This window comes from Mycetomoellerius zeteki, unplaced genomic scaffold (assembly GCF_001594055.1).
Source record: "Mycetomoellerius zeteki isolate Tzet28-1 unplaced genomic scaffold, Tzet1.0 scaffold4, whole genome shotgun sequence".
Classification (NCBI taxonomy): domain Eukaryota; kingdom Metazoa; phylum Arthropoda; class Insecta; order Hymenoptera; family Formicidae; genus Mycetomoellerius; species Mycetomoellerius zeteki.
The window spans coordinates 603,903-625,384 of record NW_017257391.1 but is presented as its reverse complement, the minus strand read 5'-3'; the positions used below and the strand labels follow the sequence as shown (position 1 = coordinate 625,384).

The window sequence follows — 21,482 nt, the reverse complement described above, 5'->3', positions numbered from 1 at the left end:
TTGGATAATTAAAAACAAGAGTTATCGTCCTTCTTGATTTCTCAGATCTTCTTTAATTATACGAGTAAGCCATGAAGGACGAATGAATGAATCGATTTTAATAGTATGGACTATCGTACTTCTTCATCGATACTACCTCCACGCGGTACACCTTAGATAACGCGCCGGCGATACTTAAACTTTAAAGGTTCGTAACTCAGGAAGATCTCAAGCAAAAAAGGTTTGTAACCAGTATTTCGGAAACGTCTTGACACCAGCTTTAAGAATATGTAAAAGAAAATAGGTGTTTCCATTTAAGATTTCAAAGTTGACCTTCACGGTGTCCTTCAAGGTCACATGAAGGTCATTTCAATATAACCGTATAATAGACCACTTGATATACTAAAACTTTTGTATTGAACATTTTTTCCATAATCATTATTTTTCAAGATATTTGACCGTTGCCGAACTTTCTTCCATCACTTTATATATTATATATAGGTTTTCCTATAATATTTAAGATTGCTAATAGTTATTATTAGTTGTTATATTATTGATTGTTGTTATTCTTGCTTCTTGCTGTAGAAATTTTTGAAAAATCAAGGTTTAAAATTGAAAAATTTTCTCATTTACAGCCATAGAAGAAAATATTGAAGCAGACGACAATGATATGCATGTCATCCTGACTACCGTACTCACACTATTGTGACCATACTCACATTGTCATCCGGTCAATTCGCATTAAATCGAAATATAAACAATATAATACAATGAAAATTTATGGTATGCGTTTTCTGTGTATAATATACTCTAATGTCCCGTGAAAATTCAATTGCACGCTGATAGAATGATATTAATGGACGCTTGAGAGAATTCAGTTTTTCTCATATAAGAACCTGTATATATAATAGCCTGTCAATGAAATAATTTTAATTGTAAACGTAACAATTCTTACTCAACATCAAACTTCTTGTTGTAAGCTCTCTTACAGTAACTGAAAAAAAATTCCATAAAAGATATTTAAATATAGTAGTTATTTGTAGAGGAAAGAGGGGTAAGATGACGAATTGTTAATTTTTTAATAAAGATAATAATAGATGAAAAGCAGATACTTAATTCATTAAAGGCTTTAGGTAATAATACACAATCTCTTATAGTTTGAATTCAATCCGACTACAAATAGATAATATATTAAGAAATGTATTTTGGATGCATTCACTTGTAATTTTGCAGTATTTGTATATAAGGAATGACATAATTATAGTAAATACTTTTATTTCTTTAATAAAATTGCAATATTGTATAACTAAAAGTGAATACGATAACATTAATATTTTTTTTATTTTTCGCATTACAATAGTTTTTATTAATTAAATAAAAATATACGGTGACTATGGGTAAATATCGTGTATGGGTAAGAGAACGCTCTCATGCAGGCAGATTGTAAGTTAGGTTATTTAAATCTTATTTTATTTTTGACTACACACAGTAGTAAGTAGATATATTTTACTAATAAGTTAATTACGTAATTACTACATACAGTACATAATTACTACACATAATGTGTTAACGTTTCAATAATTTTATTTTCATAAATTATATAAAGGTTTTATTTTGTTCATATTTTTCTCTAAAACTTCTTATAATAATTAAAACAATATAAACGTATTATAATAAATTTTTTTTACTCATAAAAAGTATATTTTTAACTTAAATTGACTTTTCGTCATCTTAGCCACTACTAAAAGTCATCTTACCCACATATAGGGGGGCAAGATAACGAAATTGACATGTCCTCAAAAAAATATAAATTTTAAAGAATTGTAATTTATTTAATAACTTTATAATTTTTACAAATGATAACTAAGACTGTAGTGAACTTGAAAAAAATTAATCAATCTCTTTACCTCTTCACAGAAATTAGAAAAAATCGACAAACCTTAAGGTCGTCATCTTACCCCTCTTTCCCCTAATACTTTAAATAAGGGTTGGCAATGTTACCTCATAAAAATAACTCGTTACCGCTACCGTTCTTCTTTTTAAAAAGTAACACGTTATCATTACTCGTTATTGATTTGCAAAAGTAACTCGTTACCATTACTATTCTTCAAAATGTAATGAGTCGTTACTTTTTCGTTACTTTCTTTTCTTGACACTATTATAACGTTTTTCATTGGCAGAACTTGTGCACACTCAGTGCACATTAAAGCCGTTGTACATAACTCTAAATGTAAAAATGAGATATTTCAAATGATAAAGTATATTTTATCAAATAATATAATAAAATGTATTGAGGATTTCGCGGTTTAACTCGTTTTTATATTTTTATTCACCAGACATCTTTACGTCGATTGTACAGCGATTTTAAAGTGCACTGAATGCGCACTAGTTCTGCCAATGAAAAACGCTATTATATGCGTAATTAGATAAGTTCCTGCACTAAATATAAAAAAGATGTCAAAATTCTATTTTTTAGTAGAGGAATAAAATTCAAAAACTGATAAATATATGTATATACGCGCTAGTTACGATTAAAACTTTTATGTAAATGGAAATAAAGTAACGATAAAAGTAACTAGTGAAATCGTTACCATTACCCCAAAAATGTAGCTGCGCTACCATGAACGTTACTCAGAAGAAAATGTAACGTCATTATCCAATCGTTACCGAAAAAAGTAATTTGTAGCGGTAACGACGTTACAAGTAACGCGTTACTTGTCAACCCTTATAATACATAACATGTATAAAAAGAATATGTAATACATAATATATACAAAATTTTATATAAAAATTGTGATGTGCATACTATGTAGGATAAACAAATAAACAATTGGAAACAAAATATCGGAATCATATTATATTTATAGAAATATGTCCAAACATTCTACCCAAGCAGCACTTGCAAAATGCTAAAAAAGCGATTATATGCGCTATTTTAGCGCTTTGTTAACGTTTTGAAAGCGCTGTGTGTTATTTGGGTGTAATTACTTAACATAGGAATTAGAATCATGACTTTGATTGGGAGAATGTTAAGGTTTTAGATATCAAATGATTGTTGGAAATGCACTTAATTTCTGATATGATACATATTAAATTTTAAAAAATCTTAATTTATAATTCAATACTGAATATTTACTTCATGCATATGTGGTATTTAACAATTTATTAACTGTGTTTATTGTTCATAAATGTAGTAGTTTATTTACTATTATTTTAGCGTTTTATTATATTGCAGAATAATCTTTAAACTTGATTTACAATTGCGTAAGCATATAAGTTGTAAATAGTTGTAGTAAGAAATCATCAATCACAGTCGAATATTCTTCTCATATTTAACTGTGATTGGTCAATTCAACTACAACTTCAATTACAACTACAACTATATATTAGACTTACAACTACATATACATAATCGTCGATCGGGCTTCATACGCGTTCGAACAATTATTTTTTCTAACATTTGCTCTTTACAGTTCCTATTTTATTTCTGACATCCAATCTTTAACTCATCGTTCAGTCATAACATTATTGTGTTTAACTCTTTCGATAAAACTACGAATTTTTACTTTTTTCTTTTACTGTTACACTCTTGGTCTCTGTAAATAAGTTTTCTTTCTTGATTATCTGATTAGCTTAATTTCTAATAATAAATTTGGCTTGCATCCATGGGCGCTGGCAGAATTACTTGCAGGGGGGTGCACTCAGAAGAATTCAAATTCGAACACCAATTGCAGACATTAAGATGTAAATGACATTTAGATGTAAATGAATTCATTGATAATAATATGACGAACAAATTTGGACTGCAGTAACCAAATTTTTGTTCCAACATTAATTTTTCTAAAATGGATTTCCTAAAGTTTTATTACATTAATTAATATTTATGCATTGAATTTCTGTTCAATCAAAAAAATTATATTCTATAATTATGCGACTTTTTTTCCTGTAAACTTTCCTCTTCCTCACTTAATTATTTCATGAGTCAGGGAGTGCAAGTGCACTCCGTTGCGATGCCCATACTTGCATCATTAAATCATAGACTATATATTTGTTTCGTTGTTTCGTTCTTTACCTAATTATTCAACCATATGGTAAAAGATTTGAAATAAACAACCGATTAATCAATCTTTTTATTCATGGTGAAATTTCACCATGCTTTTATCCAAAAACGTGAAACAATGTTGATTTTACTTTTGCTGAAAGTGGTTCCAAGATATAGCCGACACCTATGATGGAAAAAATAAGATATATCGATCATAATAATACGTAATTTTTCATGTTTTTTTTCGAAATTTTCAGTGTTTTTTTTCCGTAAGAGTAAGCAAGTATTAATCTTAAATTTCGTCTTGTATTCGCTAATACAATAAATTACACGATACAATAACAAATCGTTTTTGACTGTTTTTTCACGTAAAATTAATTAATAATGATCATATATTTTTTAACGAAATATTTATGAATAAATTACTTATAAGCAAATTAGATTGTAATTATTTGTTTATAATATCATTTATTCTTACTATTAAAATTATAACATATGATATATACAGGGTGTTTCCAAATTAAATCGCAAAACTTCGGGAGCGTGTAGAGGAGTAAAAAACTAAGAAAAAAAGTCCTATAGACATATGCTCGTTTTTGCTCCGTTTCAGAGAAATCGAAAAAAAATGTTTTTTTTACCTGCAAGATTAAATGGGGACCGTTTTCTAAATTTCTTGGAGAATGAATTTTCTGACTATTTAGAAAACATCCCATTACAACAACGTACTGAAATGTGGTTTCAATTAGATGGATGCCCTGCTCATTACAGCAGAGTCGCTAGAACCTGGTTAGATAGAAAATTCCCACAACGATGGATTGGACGTGGAGGAGCAGTACATTGGGCAACTCGTTCGCCCGACTTAACGCCATTAGATTTCTATGCATGGGGTACTCTGAAGCAAGAAGTTTATTCTTCGCCTATTCAATCAGAGCAACATTTGAGAAATCGTATCGTAGCTGCAGCGAACAGAATATCGCAAGAACAGTGCCTGGCTGCTACAAGAGCCGTGTTTGACAGATGCAATGCTTGTATTGCTGCAAGAGGTGCACATTTCGAACAAAATCTTCATTAAAAAGTTTATAAATAAAATAATTAAAATAATAAATTAAATATATTTTTTTCTTTTTTCGTGATTTCCTGCGAAACAAAGCAAAAAGGAGCATATGTCTATAGGACTTTTTTTCTTAGTTTTTTACTCCTCTACACGCTCCCGAAGTTTTGCCATTTAATTTGGAAACACCCTGTATATACATGCATTATCTTAGTTTCTTAGCTAGAAGATGCAACTTATGTCAGCAAAACCGACATCCTTTTTTGAAGAATAGCGGAACCGATTGGCAATTTATTTTGACTAGGTTCATTTGTGCACATATGAAAACAATATTTTATTAATATTTAGCATTTTAAGTTATGTATCTATAGTTTCGAGCGTTTTCACAAAATAACTTGTCATTTTGTTTAATAAAGAAACATACCCGGAAACCAAAATGCATCGCATCACACCAAAAATACAGCGATAACAGAAAGAAGATAAATATTAGACCGCAAATGTCACTGTAGATATCGAAAGCGTTTTTCCATGTGAAATTAGTACCGATAACCAGGACTTGTATACGTAACACAGTATGCGTCAATGCTGTCCGTGAAAAGTCGTTTATATTGTCAGTTCTACAAATGCTGCCTTCATAAGCAAGTAAGTTCAGTGCAAATTTGCAGGTATCGTACATTTATTATCAAAATAAGGAAAGGTTGTTAATATAACGTTAATAAAATGTAGAACAAAATAAATGATCGAGTTACTGTTTGAATGCAAATAACCGAGTGCAATTAGCAAATAGAACATTAATTCAAGACATCGCACCGTCTGTTCCGAACATTATTTGAAACTTTTATCGCTTACGGAATCAATTAAGACTACTAGAACGTCAGGTTGTCAAAAGATTGTATTAAACTAATTAATTCTGCCGAAGATTTCTACCAAAAGGTAACGATAAAAAGGAGCGACACACATCAGAAAAGTGGCTATTCGCAAAAAATTCCGACGAGGCAAGAAAGAAAATAAAAGACGCCAGTCGAAATCGACGACAGATTTCGATACTTTTAATAAAATAAAGCCAATTATTCACAAAATGAAGATACCGCTTCTGATTCTCTGTCTGGCTGTAGTGTACGGTACCTGTCGGACATATGATGGAGATGACGTGATTAAAGCAATACAAAGTAGGTCTCAAAATAACATATTAATAATATGATTGTAATATTAGCATTACTATCTAAAAATATTTTAATTTTTGATAAAATTATACTTCAGTACTTTACAGCATTATGATATTAAGTAACGCGTTATGAAACAAACAGAATTTTGTCACTTACGGATTAATGTATCGACCAGATAATCTTTTTAAAAAACGTTTTGCTAAATCACTCCTCACATGCATTTTTTAAATAAAAATTAATAAAATTTTTATATAAAAAGTAGTACGGACTTCTCACGATATTGAAATAATAAAGTTCACAAATAAAATAGACAAATGAAAATGCGATACTTGGTGTGCATAAATTTTATAAAAATAATACATTTTTAATTAAGCATTTAAAACTTCAAACGCGGCTGCATTTGAAACTATTTTCAGAGAAAAAAGATTTTTATGTATTCAAAGAAAGTATAATTATTTGGAACAATATAATTAAATATTATAGTATAGTTTTATACAAATAAAATATAAATAGATAAAAATTATACAGAATTTAATATTTATATTATAACAATTATCCTTTTATTACATAACTTTTTCAGATAATGGAGATTACAAAAACTATGCAAATATGCCTTTCGAAAAATCTCTCGCGAGATACAAAAGAACCATTTTATCATCAATACAAATTCCATCCTCGATAGGCACGCCCTTAGGCTTATTGACACTTAACGGTGTTAGATCTACAGATGAAAACTTCATGACTTTTATAAATGAATTATTAACTGGAAAAGATGTACGGTCCACAATAGATAAGTTATCTTTAGTTAACATCCCGAAATTGCTAAACCCGTTTGAAATTATCCAAACCGTAATCAATTTCGGAGAAAAAATAATCCTTAGTTGGCAAAATATAAATAAATATTATTTGAATGCCTTATTTGACAAAATGTATCAAGTGCTGTTGAACTTTGGTCTAAAGGTATTTCTACCCGGATTGCACGCAATTCTGAATAAACTATTGGAATTTAATTCTAAATTTGAATTATTACCTAAACAAATAGATGATTTCATCTACTTATTCAATGCTGTGTATACATTTTTACAAATGATTGGAAAAATCTAAAAATAAATAAAATTCAATAATAAACGATTTGTTCAGACCGTATATGTGAATAAACAACAAGTGAGAGTTTAATGCCTATAACGGTCGAAGCTGGATCTTATATTAGATGCTTTAAATAATTTCTATATGAATTTATATACTAAATATATAATCATTTGAACTGCGCGCCGAATTGATTTTTCGGACTTATAAACGCAATTAAACTACTGTAGTAATATCACAAATTAAATGTATATCATAATTTAATTTGTGATATTACTATAGTAGTTTAATTGCGTTTATAAGTCCGAAAAATCAGTTCGGCGCGCAATTCAAATGATTACATATTTAGTATATAAAAGGCCTGTTCTTTTTGGCTGAACTTTTGCACCAGTTCAGCCAAAAAGAACAGAGACAAGCCTAAATTCATATAGAAATTATTTAAAACATCTAATATAAGATCCAGCTTCGATCGTTATAAGCATTAAATAAAATTCAATTTTCCACCTTTTTAAAGCACACTAGAAATTATAAGTTAAAAAAAGCAATATTTTATAAAAACTTATTTGGATATTTTCTTAATTGTTATATATATATATATAACAACTTTAAAATAAAGCGACAATTCAATTTTCTGTCGCAATGTAATTGGCGAAAAATCAACATATACATATAAAAATATTAACAATTTGTTAATGCATTAAAAAATTTTATGCAAAATTAATGTAAACAAAGTATGAATTGTTTAAATTATTAAAAAATTTTAATATATATAAATATTTTTGCAATTCATATTTTGTCATATATGTTCAATTATAACAATGTTATGACAGATAGAAAAAAATAGGAATATAAGTAAAGAAAATAAACAATAAAATAATTAAATTGTAAAATTTTTATTTATTTTTATGCAATCTCTTGTATAATTAGAAAAATGTTACTAATATAAGACCCATATCATCTTCATAAAAAAGTTATTTCATAAACATGTATAGCTATACATGTTTTTGAGGAATCCATCACATAGAATTAAGCAAAGATAACATAGTTTAAGTAAAGATATAGACAAATAAATTTATATTATTATTTTAAGTATCTATTTCACAGTCTCTTTAGGTGAAAAATGTTTAACTCACGCAACAAAACAAAAAATAAACACTGTATATGTTATTATTAAGCTTAAACTATCGTTATAAGAAGTATAATATAAATTTCTGCATGATACTTATTATGAAATTCTTATTTAAGCATTTGTACTCAGACACTGTAACTCTTCAGATTGGATCCAATATCCATCTAGGAGAAAAGATGCATTTCTATTCAGAAAGAGTCATCATCATCATCCGTGTATTCCCCTTTCTCTAAAATTTTCGAAGTTTCTTCTTCGTGTTCTTCGATTTCATCCTCTAATAAATGCGATTCTCCTTCCACAAATTTCGCAAATCTGAAAAATTCATATCTATATTGCTAATTACGACGCTTGACTACTACTATACATATTGTGTGATATTAAATTTTAACAAGCTGAAACCTTATCGGATCTTTCAGTTTTAAAACTGTCTTCCAAGGATTGCATTCCGGACTGGAGCAATAGTTTTGTAATTCCTTTAAAGCTTTCCTAGTTTGCCGTATTCCTTCTTGACAATATTGATCTTCATTAATTAATTTTCGTTTTTCCGGAAACATGTGTTGCCTCATTTAAAAAAAGAAAAAGAGAGCTCTGTATTACCTCGTTCATTTCATTTTCAAAGATAAATTGAAAAAAATATAAAAAACCTTTATGTACTCGTACTTAATAATTGATTATTGCATATTTGAAAAATTTATAAAGCCCAAACATATCCAATAATAAAGATTAGATATTTGATAAGTTAGTAATGCAATTATTAATTATGTAGGTATGTGTAAGATTTATAATATTAATTCTAAACAAAATTTATTAGTATAAAGATGAAACGAAACCTAAAAAAGAATATAATGCATTTTATTGCAAAAACTGAAAATACAATTGCTCAATATACAAGATACATTGTAAGAACAAAAATTACTCAAAAATTGTTTAAATGTACTAAGCTTAATAAAAGTATATAATATTTATAATTTATGTAATACAAACTATACATACAATACTAGTATATAAAACTAAGTAAATATAACATACATAATTGTGCTTAAGATAAAATTGTGCATTATACTAATAGATAAATGCTGTTTATATTATATTAATTTAAGCATTAGCAACATGTACATAACTTATTATTCAAATAATATTAAATATCTACAAAACTATAAATTATTATAAAATTATTATAAATGCATACAGATAATAAAAGGGAAAAACAACAAACAAAGGAAGAAGAGTGTGTATACAATGGATTAGAATTTTATTCAAACAATTAATCTAAAAAATGATCAATTTTCACACAATTGCCGTTTTGTGCACCACATAGATCATAGCTGGCTAAAATAGCGAATATAATTATATATTATACATCCTATCGATGCTTACCAATACCTCTTTGCTCGTCCAAATCCTGCTTTCGGAAAGTTATAGAAAAGTATAACAACAATGCAACATGAAAGGGATGCTTCATGAAAGTGACTACTGTGATAAATCAGTGCCAATCCTACAAGCTATATAAACATAAAACAATTAAAAATAACAAATTAAGAAAAAAACCATACAAAATAATGTAATAAATTACCTGCAAAAACCATTCCATTATTTGTTTTGTTCTCGTATTGGTAACTGGACCAAAACGGTAACAAATTATGAAACTAATCAGAGATGTAACAAGAACATACCACATCACCCATTCTCTATATTGCATTATAATTAATTGCATATTATCCCATAATGCTTTAGCAATATAAAGACTCATTGATGCAGCAAATATTACGTACATAGCTTTTCCCTTAACAAGAGAAATATATATATAAAATATTTTATTTAAATATATTATATAGAAACAAATATACAATGTATTATATTAAAATAAATACCCGTGGAATCAATTTCCCAGCCACATATATTAAAATTATAATAGACAAACTGACTCCAAGTATTATGCCACAAGTATAATAAAACAATGAATTCCGACTTAATATTTTAGCACACCAAAAAACTATAATACCTGTTACCATCATTGTCAGTCCCCAAACATTGATACCTGATGATAAAGAATGGTATATTGCCGATTATATTAACACATAAAATGAAGTAATCTCAAAGCAATTCAGATGCTTACGTGTTTCTTTCAATGTCATTATATAGACAGATTCATTGGGAGAATCTATATAAATACCTATACATGTATCATCAAATGGATTAATCTTAAATTGTCTATGTTTTCCTGTATCAAACATATTAAGACTCCATGATTTATCATTTTCATCATACTTTTGGTGGATTTCTCGAGGTGTTTTGCCATCGTATAAAATATAGGAGTCTGAATTAATATTCAGATGCATCTGTAACATTAAAAGTTTGTATCATAAATATATGAAAATCTTTTATATTGTATATAAAATTCTGTATCTTATATGTATAAAAAATATTTCATTCCTGAAAGCTTCTTACAATCATTGTTCTCCACATATGTGTTAAATACTTTGATGTAGCATTGTGACAATATGTTTTTAGACCAGGATGATTATTTTCTACACTGTCATCTGCATTCAGAAAATGTATTCCTGAAACATGTACCAAAATATATCATAACTATAAGTATAAGAAATAAATATTTACAATCCTAAAATTAGTCTATGATATTTAGAAAAAGAGAATGCAATTTCTTTCCTTCTATCAATTTTAAGTTATAAAAAGGTTTGAATGTTAACAACTTGGCAATAAAACAATATTTTAGCAATATAATAAAAATAACGTTATATATTTTAAGCTTATAATGATGAAGGAAATGGATGACAAAGTATAATTAACTATTAAATATATTTCAATAACAAAATAAGTAGCAGTGACTGTGCACTCTGTTCGGAGTATTTTAATGATTGAGTATACATATATCGCCTGACATATGTGTTATCATACAGCTAATTGTCACGATATTATTGTTGCTTTTCTCAATTGCACAATTTTTGATAACAGAATTATCAAGAAGCTTATCTTCTGGCCGACGGAGAGGTTAACTAGAGCTTACTTGGCTCGTCGAGAATGCGACGTGCGTACGCATATTGAGACAAATAGAAACACAGAAGAATCCATTTCGACAGCCCAGTTGCGCTATCCATTCTCTCAGTTCAACGAAGTTTTCTCTCACATTCACTACGTTTTATTAAGTACGTTCGCCACGCGACTCGTCGCATACCGCCAGCACCAGTCGGACCGGTCAAACCGAAAAGCCGACAAAAAGAAGGATTTGAACATGAATTATCGAATTGTTGCGAGAAAACGGATGCAGCGAATCGATCTTATCGATTGTTCGAGTGTTGCGAGATTAGCGAGATCTCGCAAACTGAGATATGCATGTGTGGCTGCCAACCAGCATTTATGTGTATCAATAAAACATCTAAGCGTCTGTTTCTTCTTTATTCGTACACGTCAAAAATATCTGTTTCTTCCGTGATTGATTCTTTTGTGTCTTTCTCTTCTTCTTTTCCTCTCTCTTCCCCTAAATCTTAACTCTCTATATATTTACGTGAATTTATAGTAGAAATCGTAACATAAGAGTGTAATTGAAATAAACAAACAATTTGGACGTAAAGTCTCAAACATAACAAATTGACAGGAAATAATTTTATTGTCGAAATTGCCGGACTTAATGACGAATTATATCGGCATCTTAAGTTTTGAATGTAATAAAAATAATGAGTCAATTTGTTACAGTGCAAGGTAAATGCATATAACCGACATAATTTAAATGGTTTTATCACTCGGTAAACGAGAATGGATTGAAATGGATTCAGATTTTCAGAAATATGGATTCACGAATGTTAAAATGTATGCTTTCCCTGAATGCATTTTTATAGGAATCATTTATAGGAATTGGAGCATATCTCTATGCCTTTCAATCTAAAAATAATATCAGCTTTTTCTGTGCATTGTGAATACTATTCAATTCAAAATTTTGAATAGGAAATGCAATTTTTCAATCCAATTGCATCCAATTGAATCTAATTGAATCCAATTGAATCCAATTAAATCCAAAAAAAGTATTTGCTATTTAAAATATGCATTCGCATAGAAAAAATTTCAATCCATTTTAATCCATTTTCGTTTACTGGACAATGGAGACAACGTTGACTTTAAAAATAAATTGCATTTCTTATTTTCTTTTTTTCAATGTCTTAGTTGGCCAATGCGGAAATCAAATAGGATCAGCTTTCTGGCCCTTAGTCTTGCATGAATATGGCATTCAGACTACCACCGGTGGTGTGAATTTGCTCAAAGTACAAAGAAATCATGTCAAACATATTGACGATCTTTCCGATGCCTTTTCTAGTTTCTTTCATATTCCAAATAGTAAATCTAAATTGCATTTTCAAGATGTAACTGACTTAAATGCAGCTAAAATTAAAGCTAGGGTGTGTATTTAATATTACTCCATTTAATTTCTTAAAATTGCAATAATAAAAGTTATCAAATGTTTAATAATAATTTTCTGAAGCAGGCTGTTTTAGTAGATATGGAAGACAGCGTTTTATCTAGGTTTAAGCAAGGTCCGTTGCGCCAGTTATTTGATCAGACATGTATTGTAACGAATTATCCAGGATCTGGAAATAATTGGTAGTTTGTGAAAGAAGACATTTATATTTCAAATAACATTACAAAAATTTGTGGTGTAATAATTTGATTTCTAGGGCAATAGGATATCATGTTCATGGTAACGATTATCATGATCGTTTAGAAGAAAGTGTAAGATGCATAGTTGAAAAATGTGATCGACTTCATGGATTTTTATTGATGCATTCCTTGGGAGGTGGCACTGGATCTGGATTAGGAACAGCAATTTTAAAACTGTTAAAAGATAATTACCCTCATGTAGAAAGGTGCTTTTTAAATTAATATGTATAGATATTGATTAGATTAATTAAATCTTAAAACTTGATCGTATAGAACTTCAGAATGTAAAGATCAGAGATTATCTGATATCATCGATATTTTAGAATTGTCAACAAATAAGATTTAATAATTTTAGAATTGTGTCATGTATATATCCAGCCAATACACAAGATACCATAACTGCCCCTTATAACACATTACTTGCAACTCAAGAACTTGTAGAACATGCCACGTGTGTGCTTCCTGTAGAGAATAAAGCTCTCTTAGATATATGTAATGCTCAAATAAATAAACGAGATAACACGGGCCAAATAAATTATAATGCCTCGTGCAGACCGTTTCAAGATATGAACAGTATCGTTGTCAATATGCTTTTGCATTTGACTAGGTAATTAAATTTTAGATCTGTGATTACAAGATTTGGCATTGTGAAGACAGCAATTTGTTTTAGTGGATCCAGGTTTCCAGGAAGCTTAAATATGGATATGAATGAAATAGCTACAAATCTAGTACCTTATCCAAAATTACATTATATATTCAGCAGTATCAACCCTGTGACTTTATCTGCTCCAAATATGTGCACCATGCATGAAGCAAAGTATATTAATTTCTTTCCTCTTTCTTTCCTGTTCCTTTAAATTTTAAAATTGAAATTTAAAAACAGCAAAATATTAATTTAATATTTAAGATTGCAGGACGAAGTGTTTACGAACGCATGGTCGCGAAATAATCAATTAATTAGATTAGATCCACTTCAATCTACGTCTGTCATTCTTGCCGCAGCGCACATTGCGAGGGGAAATACTACTTTGACTGATATAAAACGAAATATTGAAAGGTATTTAATCTATTTTGCTTTTTTTTTAAATAGACATATAGCAGTGTTTAATAATTATTTTGTATTAATTATATAATATTATTTTTCGTAGATTTCAAAACAAATCAAAATTTACTTCGTGGAGTAGGGATTGTATGAAAATAGGATTATGTTCTATTCCTCCAGCGGGGCATTCATCATCATTACTGTGTCTTCTTAATTCATCTGCCATGTCTTCATTATTCAAAGATATAATCCGAGAGTTTTCTAAATTGTATAAGAAAAAGGTACATTGTAATGAAAGCTAACTTCTTATTTTTTTATATTTTTTTAAAAAACAATTTTTTAGTCTCTGAAATCGTTCATTTTTATTCTTAAAATATATCATTCAATAAACAAAAATAATTACGAAATTATTTTTCAACATTAATTTCATTGCATGATTATAAAATATATATTTTATTATAAATTGGAAATTGCATTTTAGGCACATGTTCATCACTATACGCAAGTACATGGATTCGAAGAAACGCATTTTATTGAGAGCAAAGAAAATATTCTCAGTTTATGTGATTGTTATGCAGAAATACAAAATATGGAAGAGACGAGTATCTCTAGATTGCAAGTAATTTAATCAACTTGTAAAAAGAAGATGGAATTTAAATGAATCTTATATCATTTGTATATATAACAAAAAATTTTTCTGCATTTATAATTAATATTTATTAATTTATTAATGTTTATGTACAACATATAATATTTATTTAATAAAAATAGTGACTTTGAAGACAATAACAAAAATCTATTAATAGGGTAGTAAACTAAATACCTTTTACGCAAGTTACGTCAACAAAACATTGTTAGGGCATTAATTTGTGTCGCGCGAGTATCGATTAAAAACCATATGTCTTGTTTTTGAAGGATCTTACGTCTTTGGGCATGCATGCGAATATTCTTAAGCTTATATTTGCCTTATCTATAAATTTTGATGTATCTTTAAATTTAACTAGCAGGTATTTGTGGCAAGCCAAACTCGTCCACTGGAACACCATCCTGTAAGCACATTTAAAAAACATATATACATTTTATCAATTAGAAACTTGAGCGGTTTTTATATGTAATATAAATTATATGCATCTTCTCTTTTTTATTCTTGACTAATCATAAAGTTTTAAAGAATTCGCAAGCTATACATATTCTTCTTTCATTTCAGGTAGTAAGATGATGTTATTTGTCATTTGGGCGTAAAATTGACGTCGTGATAACGTTTTCACATCAAAATGATGATAAATAACATCAACTTGCTGCATAGGATTATATTATCAGGTATTTTTATTAACCTTTAATACGTATAATTAAGTCATTCATGTCCACTTCTTTTCTTTAAAATACTAGCACTAAAAAAAATTAGTTATGATATATTTATATACATTTTTGTAATATATACCTTACAAATACTTTAAAGATGTCAAAATATATGTAAGATATAATTACTTAATTTTTGTATATTTGTAAATGTGATTAAAAATGTCAGGATGCAAACAACCCATCCTTTAAAGTTTGTTTCCATCACATACTCCAAACATGCTCCAACATTCTCCTCTACCAAAGCTCCTACTCACTTTAAGTGTTAGAGTAAGAGCTACGATAGGAACATGTTGAAGTATCTTGGAACATATAACGCAAACTTTAAAGGATCAGAAAAAAATCATGTTGATCTAAACACGGAGAAAACCCGCGAAACGCAAGATTGTCACATAGGTAACACCCGTGAAAGCCTCAAGAATATGTATATTAATATTAAATAATAACCTTGTTCTTGACTGAACTTGCTCCAGGTTCTTTGTCTGGGGCACTAGGTGCTTTAATAGCATCATCTAAGTAACTAGTATCTTCATCCAAGGCAAGGTCGTCACCCAGAGCTTCTAATTCCGCTGCCAATTCATCATCATCAATTTCTGGCATTCCGTAGCTGCGACCCATTGCTTCCTGCACTTCGTCAGCTTGTTCTAACATATCTGCTAAATCATCTTGCATATCCTGTATACAGTAACAGCAACATATGTAGCATTGAATCAAAGGTTTAATCAAAACGCTTACATTATAAAAGATTATTTTCCAACGTACTTCGATTTGATCGATGTTAATATTTTTGAATTCCTTTTGCATTTGTTTAACACCTTCTTTCATAGCAACTACAGTTGCCTGGGTATCTTTCAACGTTTGAGTGGCATAATTTGCTTGCTCCATGTTGAACGCCTGCTGACGCAAATTATCTACTTGAGACTCATACATTTTCCGCTGCTTCAACACACGCAGAGCCTTGGCCTTTACTGCATTCTTTGCTGCCCCGTCCCTCATCTTGACCATTTGATCTTTATACTTCTTCAACTCTGCATCTAGTCTAGCTATCTTCTTTTCTGCAGAGTCCGCCCTACTGTCAACCTTGATGAAGAATATTATGTATTTACAAATAGATCCCTATTGCTTCAAAAAATTAGAAAACGCCTGGCTATCCACATGTCATGCTTCAATGTAAAATTAGACTAATTTTTGCAGTACGAGTATCATGATCGACGCAGTAACGCGATAAAAAAAAATAGCAAGCAATGGTCATCTCTTAACAACAAATTTATCTTCCTTACCCCCGCGATGCAGTCAGTGATGCTTGGTGGCGGTTCCTTAGGTTTAGCACGTCCGAAGAGCCTGTTCATTTTGTTAATTAACGTTGATTAAATACACGACGAGGTAATTCCTAGGCGGGTGATATTTCGTTCCGTTTGTCAAAACGTCAAAACGCACTGATACGCAGACGGACGGGACAAGAGCGCATTTGCGTAATCTAACGAAAGACGTGACTTTAGACTGAAAAGCGATCGACGTGAGCATAGACACTCTAGAAGTACCATTTCCGGCCGTGAGTTGGCGCTGTATAAAATTTCGGCCGCGAGCTCACCCTGGCTCCCTCTAGACAATATTGCGGCCATCTTCGCAGACTCATCGTTTCAAATCCCGATACTTTCGTCTTGGTAATCGTTTTTCTATCCCGAAAACTGAGAGTTTCCTTCAACAGATCGTCGCACGTCGCTTCGTAATAACGTCTAAATTGTTTCTGAACAATTAATTAATTACAAAAGCAATATTTACTTACTCCAAGGCAATACTTCTTGGCGGCACTGTGTTCGGAATAATCGAAGGAATACGAAATCATATCTCACTCGCACAAGGTAAAAAAGATATAACAATGGAAACAAATCCATATATGCTTTTAAATTGTTTAATTCCGTTATTATCTTATACTTATTCATTGTAAAAGCTCAAATTTTGATCGAAATCTGAAGGTCTAGAGTTTAAAAAATATATTAATTTTAATTCTGTCTTGACGCTTACTGTTTATTGACAGCCATCTTAAATTGTGACGTTAGAAGCAAAAAAATATACGTAAAGATCGAAAATTCTTACAAACTACATTAAAATGTGAACATTTTTTTAATAAAACAATATTTGCAATTGATAGAATACATCATTTGTGAAACATACCGAAAACTCCCTTTGTGATCTGGTAATCAATAAATATACTACTGCATATATTTGAAATTGAATTATGCCTAACCAAAAAAGAAATAAACTATATAATTACAGTTGTCAAATGAGATAAATATAATTTTATTCTATTCCAAAGTAGAAGGTGAGTTTTCGGTATATTTTATAAATGTATTCTCAAATTCAAATATATTGTTTGGTTGAAAAATATATTTTTATTTTAATATATTGAAAAATATATAGAAAAATATATTTAAAAGATATATTTAAAAATATATTAAAAAATATGTTTAAAAATATATTAAAGAATATATTTCTATTTCAATATATAATATTTTGCAAGAATTTTCATTATTCGTTTTCTTGCTTCTGACGTCATCAATCTGAAGTGGTGAATGATTAGGATCGAGCCTTAAATAATAATTATCTTTAATTTTTCTTTTTCTTTTATTAATATTATTTTTATATTTTTTTATATAGAGTTAAACGAGTCGCGATTACGCATCTAGTTCTTACGGAATCCAAATCAGTCAAACACGATATGTACTTACATTCAAAAAAAAAAGAAAGTAACGATCGCGCTAATCGCAAAGAGATTAAATCCAAGACCTTATCGTCCCATTATCGATGATATCAAGAAAAAATCCGTCAAAACGATTAGATTATTCTCGTTCTCGGCGGTAACGTTGCATCGCGGATGAAAGTATATTCTGTAAGTCTTGTTAAGTTTATTCTACAATTATGTAAGCATAGTTGTAAATAGTTGTAAATAGTTGTAATAATTGATCATCACAGTTGAATATATGAAGAGAATATTCGACTAATTTGTAGAATGAACTTTACGCAAGTCAAAGCGCGGGAACGCGCATTTATGAACAATGTAGGCCGCGTCTTGATCTATGCCGTCGTCGACGGCCAGTAATTCGCATCCCGTGGCTAATCATGAGAGATTTACGGCCAACCTCCGACGGAGGCAGCGCGCCGCGCCTCTTCCCCGCAAGACGGTACCGACGGTACCTCTACATCAGAAGGCATGCAAGATTCCGCGTGCAATTACGGACGCGGCCCGTGCTTCACCATCGTAGCAAGCGCGCATGCGCATACGCTTGCTTCCTCTTCCAACGAGAATGCGCGCGCGCGATCTCCACCGTTATCCACCGCTATAAATCGCTCCCGTCGTGATACTTTTATTTACGCGCCGTTTCTAATCCCCCGGAAACCATACGGAGGCTGCACCTCGCTTCATCTCTCTTTTTTCCTCCCTCTGTCCCGTCGGTACGTAAACCGAAACCGGCTCTTATCGAGCGCTGCGCTTATCAAGCTACCGTTGCCGCCTCGTGACACTTGCGTCGATTGTTGTTGAGACAATTTCGAGTCGAAGGTACAGTAGGATTTCCGGTTTCTTTTATACAGCAATCCTTAAGAGCACACTTTATCCTGTAGATGTTCACAGAACGTCCTCTCGATATCTTAAGAATATCTCCTGGAGGTCTGTGTTATTAGGAATAATACCGTTCTCTTTCGAAAATTCTCTCTCAAAAGTTTATACTCTAACTCCAGAATAAAATTGGAGAAGATTCAATTAAAATTTGATGATAGAGTTAAGGAATTTTATAGAAAACTCATATTTTATAGGATCTTATTTTTTTAAATGTTCGATTCTGCTGATGGTCTTTTATCGCAGAATGTATAAAAGGAATATCGAAACCCGATTTTTTTAATGAAAACTTTGTGAGAGATTGACAATCTCATTTATCGTTTGCCTTCAATCGAATATTTTGATAAATCTTAAATTCAATTTTCCAAGAAAACAGTTCTAAAATTAATTAAAAAATAAAGTTTACCGTTTATTTATATATTTCAAAAATAAAAAAGAAAAAAGGAACTTAATTTTTTATCTCTTAAAAATATTTCGATTAACCCTAATCGGTATTCACTCTGAAATTTCTTTAACTGGCATTAATAGATTTAATGTATTTTAAATTAATGTATCTCGACTTTGCTTATCAAAATCCGAGAAATAAGATTATTTAATTTAAAATTATGTAAGATTATGAAACATTTATTATAAATAATTTTTCGCAATGTAATTAAAGAAAATGTTCAGTCTACTAAACCCGCGAAAACTGATTAAGATTAAATATTTACATAATTTCCTTGCATAATTTATATAATTTTAAAGGATCGGAAAAAAACTCAACTTTTCCAATTTTTCCGCGGATTTTTTCGGTTTTTTCCCCAAGGGTGAAAAAATTTATTTTGAAAGAATTCGCGCGTGCTCGTAAAACCTATAATGTTTGCTTCTCGATTCTTTCCGTAAAGAAAATAATTGCGTATAGGATACACAGCGGGATAAGTTAACAGAAATTTTGAAATCGTATAAAAGATTGAGATCGCATAATGTATTCAATAAAACATACAAAACATACACTATTGCACCATTAATGCAAGAATTAAAAATATAGAATCCAAACATCATGTTTATATGATAATAGTAGGTGTAGAAAATAATTTGGATTTAAACTGAATTCGTAATAAAATATTTGAAAAAAAATAAACTACAAAGAGACACTTCAGGAGTTCATTATACCGGAGTGTGGGATGAACTAAAGTTAAAAATCTGTCTACTTAAGCTTTGCCATGTATTAAAGGAAGGTTAGATTAGGTTTTACTATAAAAATATAAGGATAACTAAAAAATTTTAATAAAAATAATGCTACATAATTTCATAGATCGCATTAATTTTATAAAGGAATTTAGAAATTACTTATTATGTCTTTTACATAGCAAAAACAGCAATTTTTCAAAAAAACTAATTTTTCTCGGAAAAAAAACGGAAAAATTTCGGTTTTTTTCCAACAATTTGAAAAAAGCAGCTTTTTTAAAACTATAATAATTTAGAATTTCTTTTATATTTTCAGCATTTCTGAAGACATTTTTATTTATTAATTAATTTTTATATCAATTATTGCTTATTAATAGGAAGAAATTTCATTCCAAAGCAAAATTTGCCCTACTCTTTTTCGCTTTCTATTTGATCGTGTTATTTGAAATTATAATTATATTCTTTTCCTATACAACCCTCCCTAAATCTAATTGATAAAAATTTATCTATCTTTTCATCGTAGACTTTGCAGCTGAAACAACATTCAAGAGACACGATTTCAAGACACCCTATATAACTAGAGGGTTGCGAAGAGGGTGGCATGGACGCGGTAGTGGAGGGAGGCAGGCGTTGCGGTGGTGGTTCCGGTACGGCCGCGATGGCGGTGGCGACGTCGACGTCAGGGCGCCTGCGTGAGCGGCGGTGACGACGACGACGACGACGTAGACGACGTTGACGACGACGACGACAACGTCCACGAGGAGGAGGACGATCAGCGTCGAAGTACGGCGAGACGTACACGGCACGACTGGCTGCCGGACGAAGATCGTCGAGTGCGCACGGCTTCACGCGCTGCACGCACGACGATACTTATATCCGAACGGGCTGTGGCATGCCCCGACCCGCGGCGCGGCCGCAGTGCTCCAAAAGTCGGCACGACGCACGAATCGCACTGCTGCGACGCGCGCGCGCGCGAGAGGCATACACGACGACGACGACGCAGCAGCAGAAGCAGCAGCAACAGCAGCGGCAGCAGCAGCAGGAGCAGCAGCAGGAGCAGCAGCAGAGAAGAGACCAGAAAGTCGCGTCGTCAAAACGCGCTCTGCTGGCTGGAGTTTTCCGGGCCTCCTCCTCCTCCTCTTCCTCCTTCTCCTTCTCCTTGCACCTCCACCAGCCC

At 30.8% G+C, this 21,482-nt stretch overlaps 4 protein-coding genes across 7 annotated transcripts; 2 read left to right on the top strand and 2 right to left on the bottom strand.

Moving 5' to 3' along the window:
• Window positions 1–5,658: 5,658 nt before the first annotated feature.
• LOC108726206 (uncharacterized) lies at window positions 5,659–7,467 on the top strand. 2 transcript variants are annotated; one of them, XM_018453647.1, is made up of 3 exons: window positions 5,659–5,737; window positions 5,992–6,241; window positions 6,819–7,467. In XM_018453647.1, the coding sequence occupies exons 2-3, from the start codon at window positions 6,151–6,153 to the stop codon at window positions 7,340–7,342; spliced, it is 615 nt and encodes a 204-aa protein (XP_018309149.1). In that variant the 5' UTR covers window positions 5,659–5,737; window positions 5,992–6,150; the 3' UTR covers window positions 7,343–7,467. The 2 variants fall into 2 exon arrangements, with proteins under 2 accessions (XP_018309149.1, XP_018309148.1); XM_018453646.1 differs by having other exon boundaries at window positions 5,659–6,241.
• Window positions 7,468–8,529: 1,062 nt separating this feature from the next.
• Nemp (Nuclear envelope integral membrane protein) lies at window positions 8,530–11,676 on the bottom strand. 2 transcript variants are annotated; one of them, XM_018453642.1, is made up of 8 exons: window positions 11,479–11,676; window positions 10,902–11,014; window positions 10,570–10,792; window positions 10,325–10,491; window positions 10,027–10,236; window positions 9,831–9,955; window positions 8,853–9,014; window positions 8,530–8,765 (listed from the first exon to the last, which is right to left on the bottom strand). In XM_018453642.1, the coding sequence occupies exons 1-8, from the start codon at window positions 11,567–11,569 to the stop codon at window positions 8,642–8,644; spliced, it is 1,215 nt and encodes a 404-aa protein (XP_018309144.1). In that variant the 5' UTR covers window positions 11,570–11,676; the 3' UTR covers window positions 8,530–8,641. The 2 variants fall into 2 exon arrangements, with proteins under 2 accessions (XP_018309144.1, XP_018309145.1); XM_018453643.1 differs by having other exon boundaries at window positions 9,837–9,955.
• Window positions 11,677–11,950: 274 nt separating this feature from the next.
• Window positions 11,951–14,791, top strand: LOC108726198 (tubulin epsilon chain). The gene is made up of 9 exons (XM_018453636.1): window positions 11,951–12,170; window positions 12,630–12,862; window positions 12,949–13,064; window positions 13,139–13,327; window positions 13,477–13,728; window positions 13,792–13,938; window positions 14,029–14,178; window positions 14,270–14,444; window positions 14,645–14,791. The coding sequence occupies exons 1-9, from the start codon at window positions 12,146–12,148 to the stop codon at window positions 14,789–14,791; spliced, it is 1,434 nt and encodes a 477-aa protein (XP_018309138.1). The 5' UTR covers window positions 11,951–12,145.
• On the bottom strand, window positions 14,368–17,053 carry Vps60 (vacuolar protein sorting 60). 2 transcript variants are annotated; one of them, XR_001936791.1, is made up of 5 exons: window positions 16,803–17,053; window positions 16,285–16,602; window positions 15,970–16,197; window positions 14,987–15,210; window positions 14,368–14,424 (listed from the first exon to the last, which is right to left on the bottom strand). XR_001936791.1 is itself a non-coding variant. In XM_018453637.1 (4 exons), exons 1-4 carry the CDS (start codon window positions 16,869–16,871, stop codon window positions 15,160–15,162), a joined length of 666 nt encoding a protein of 221 aa, XP_018309139.1. In that variant the 5' UTR covers window positions 16,872–17,053; the 3' UTR covers window positions 14,923–15,159. The 2 variants fall into 2 exon arrangements, 1 of the variants encoding a protein (XP_018309139.1); XM_018453637.1 differs by lacking the exon at window positions 14,368–14,424 and having other exon boundaries at window positions 14,923–15,210.
• Between the last annotated feature and the right edge of the window lie 4,429 nt (window positions 17,054–21,482).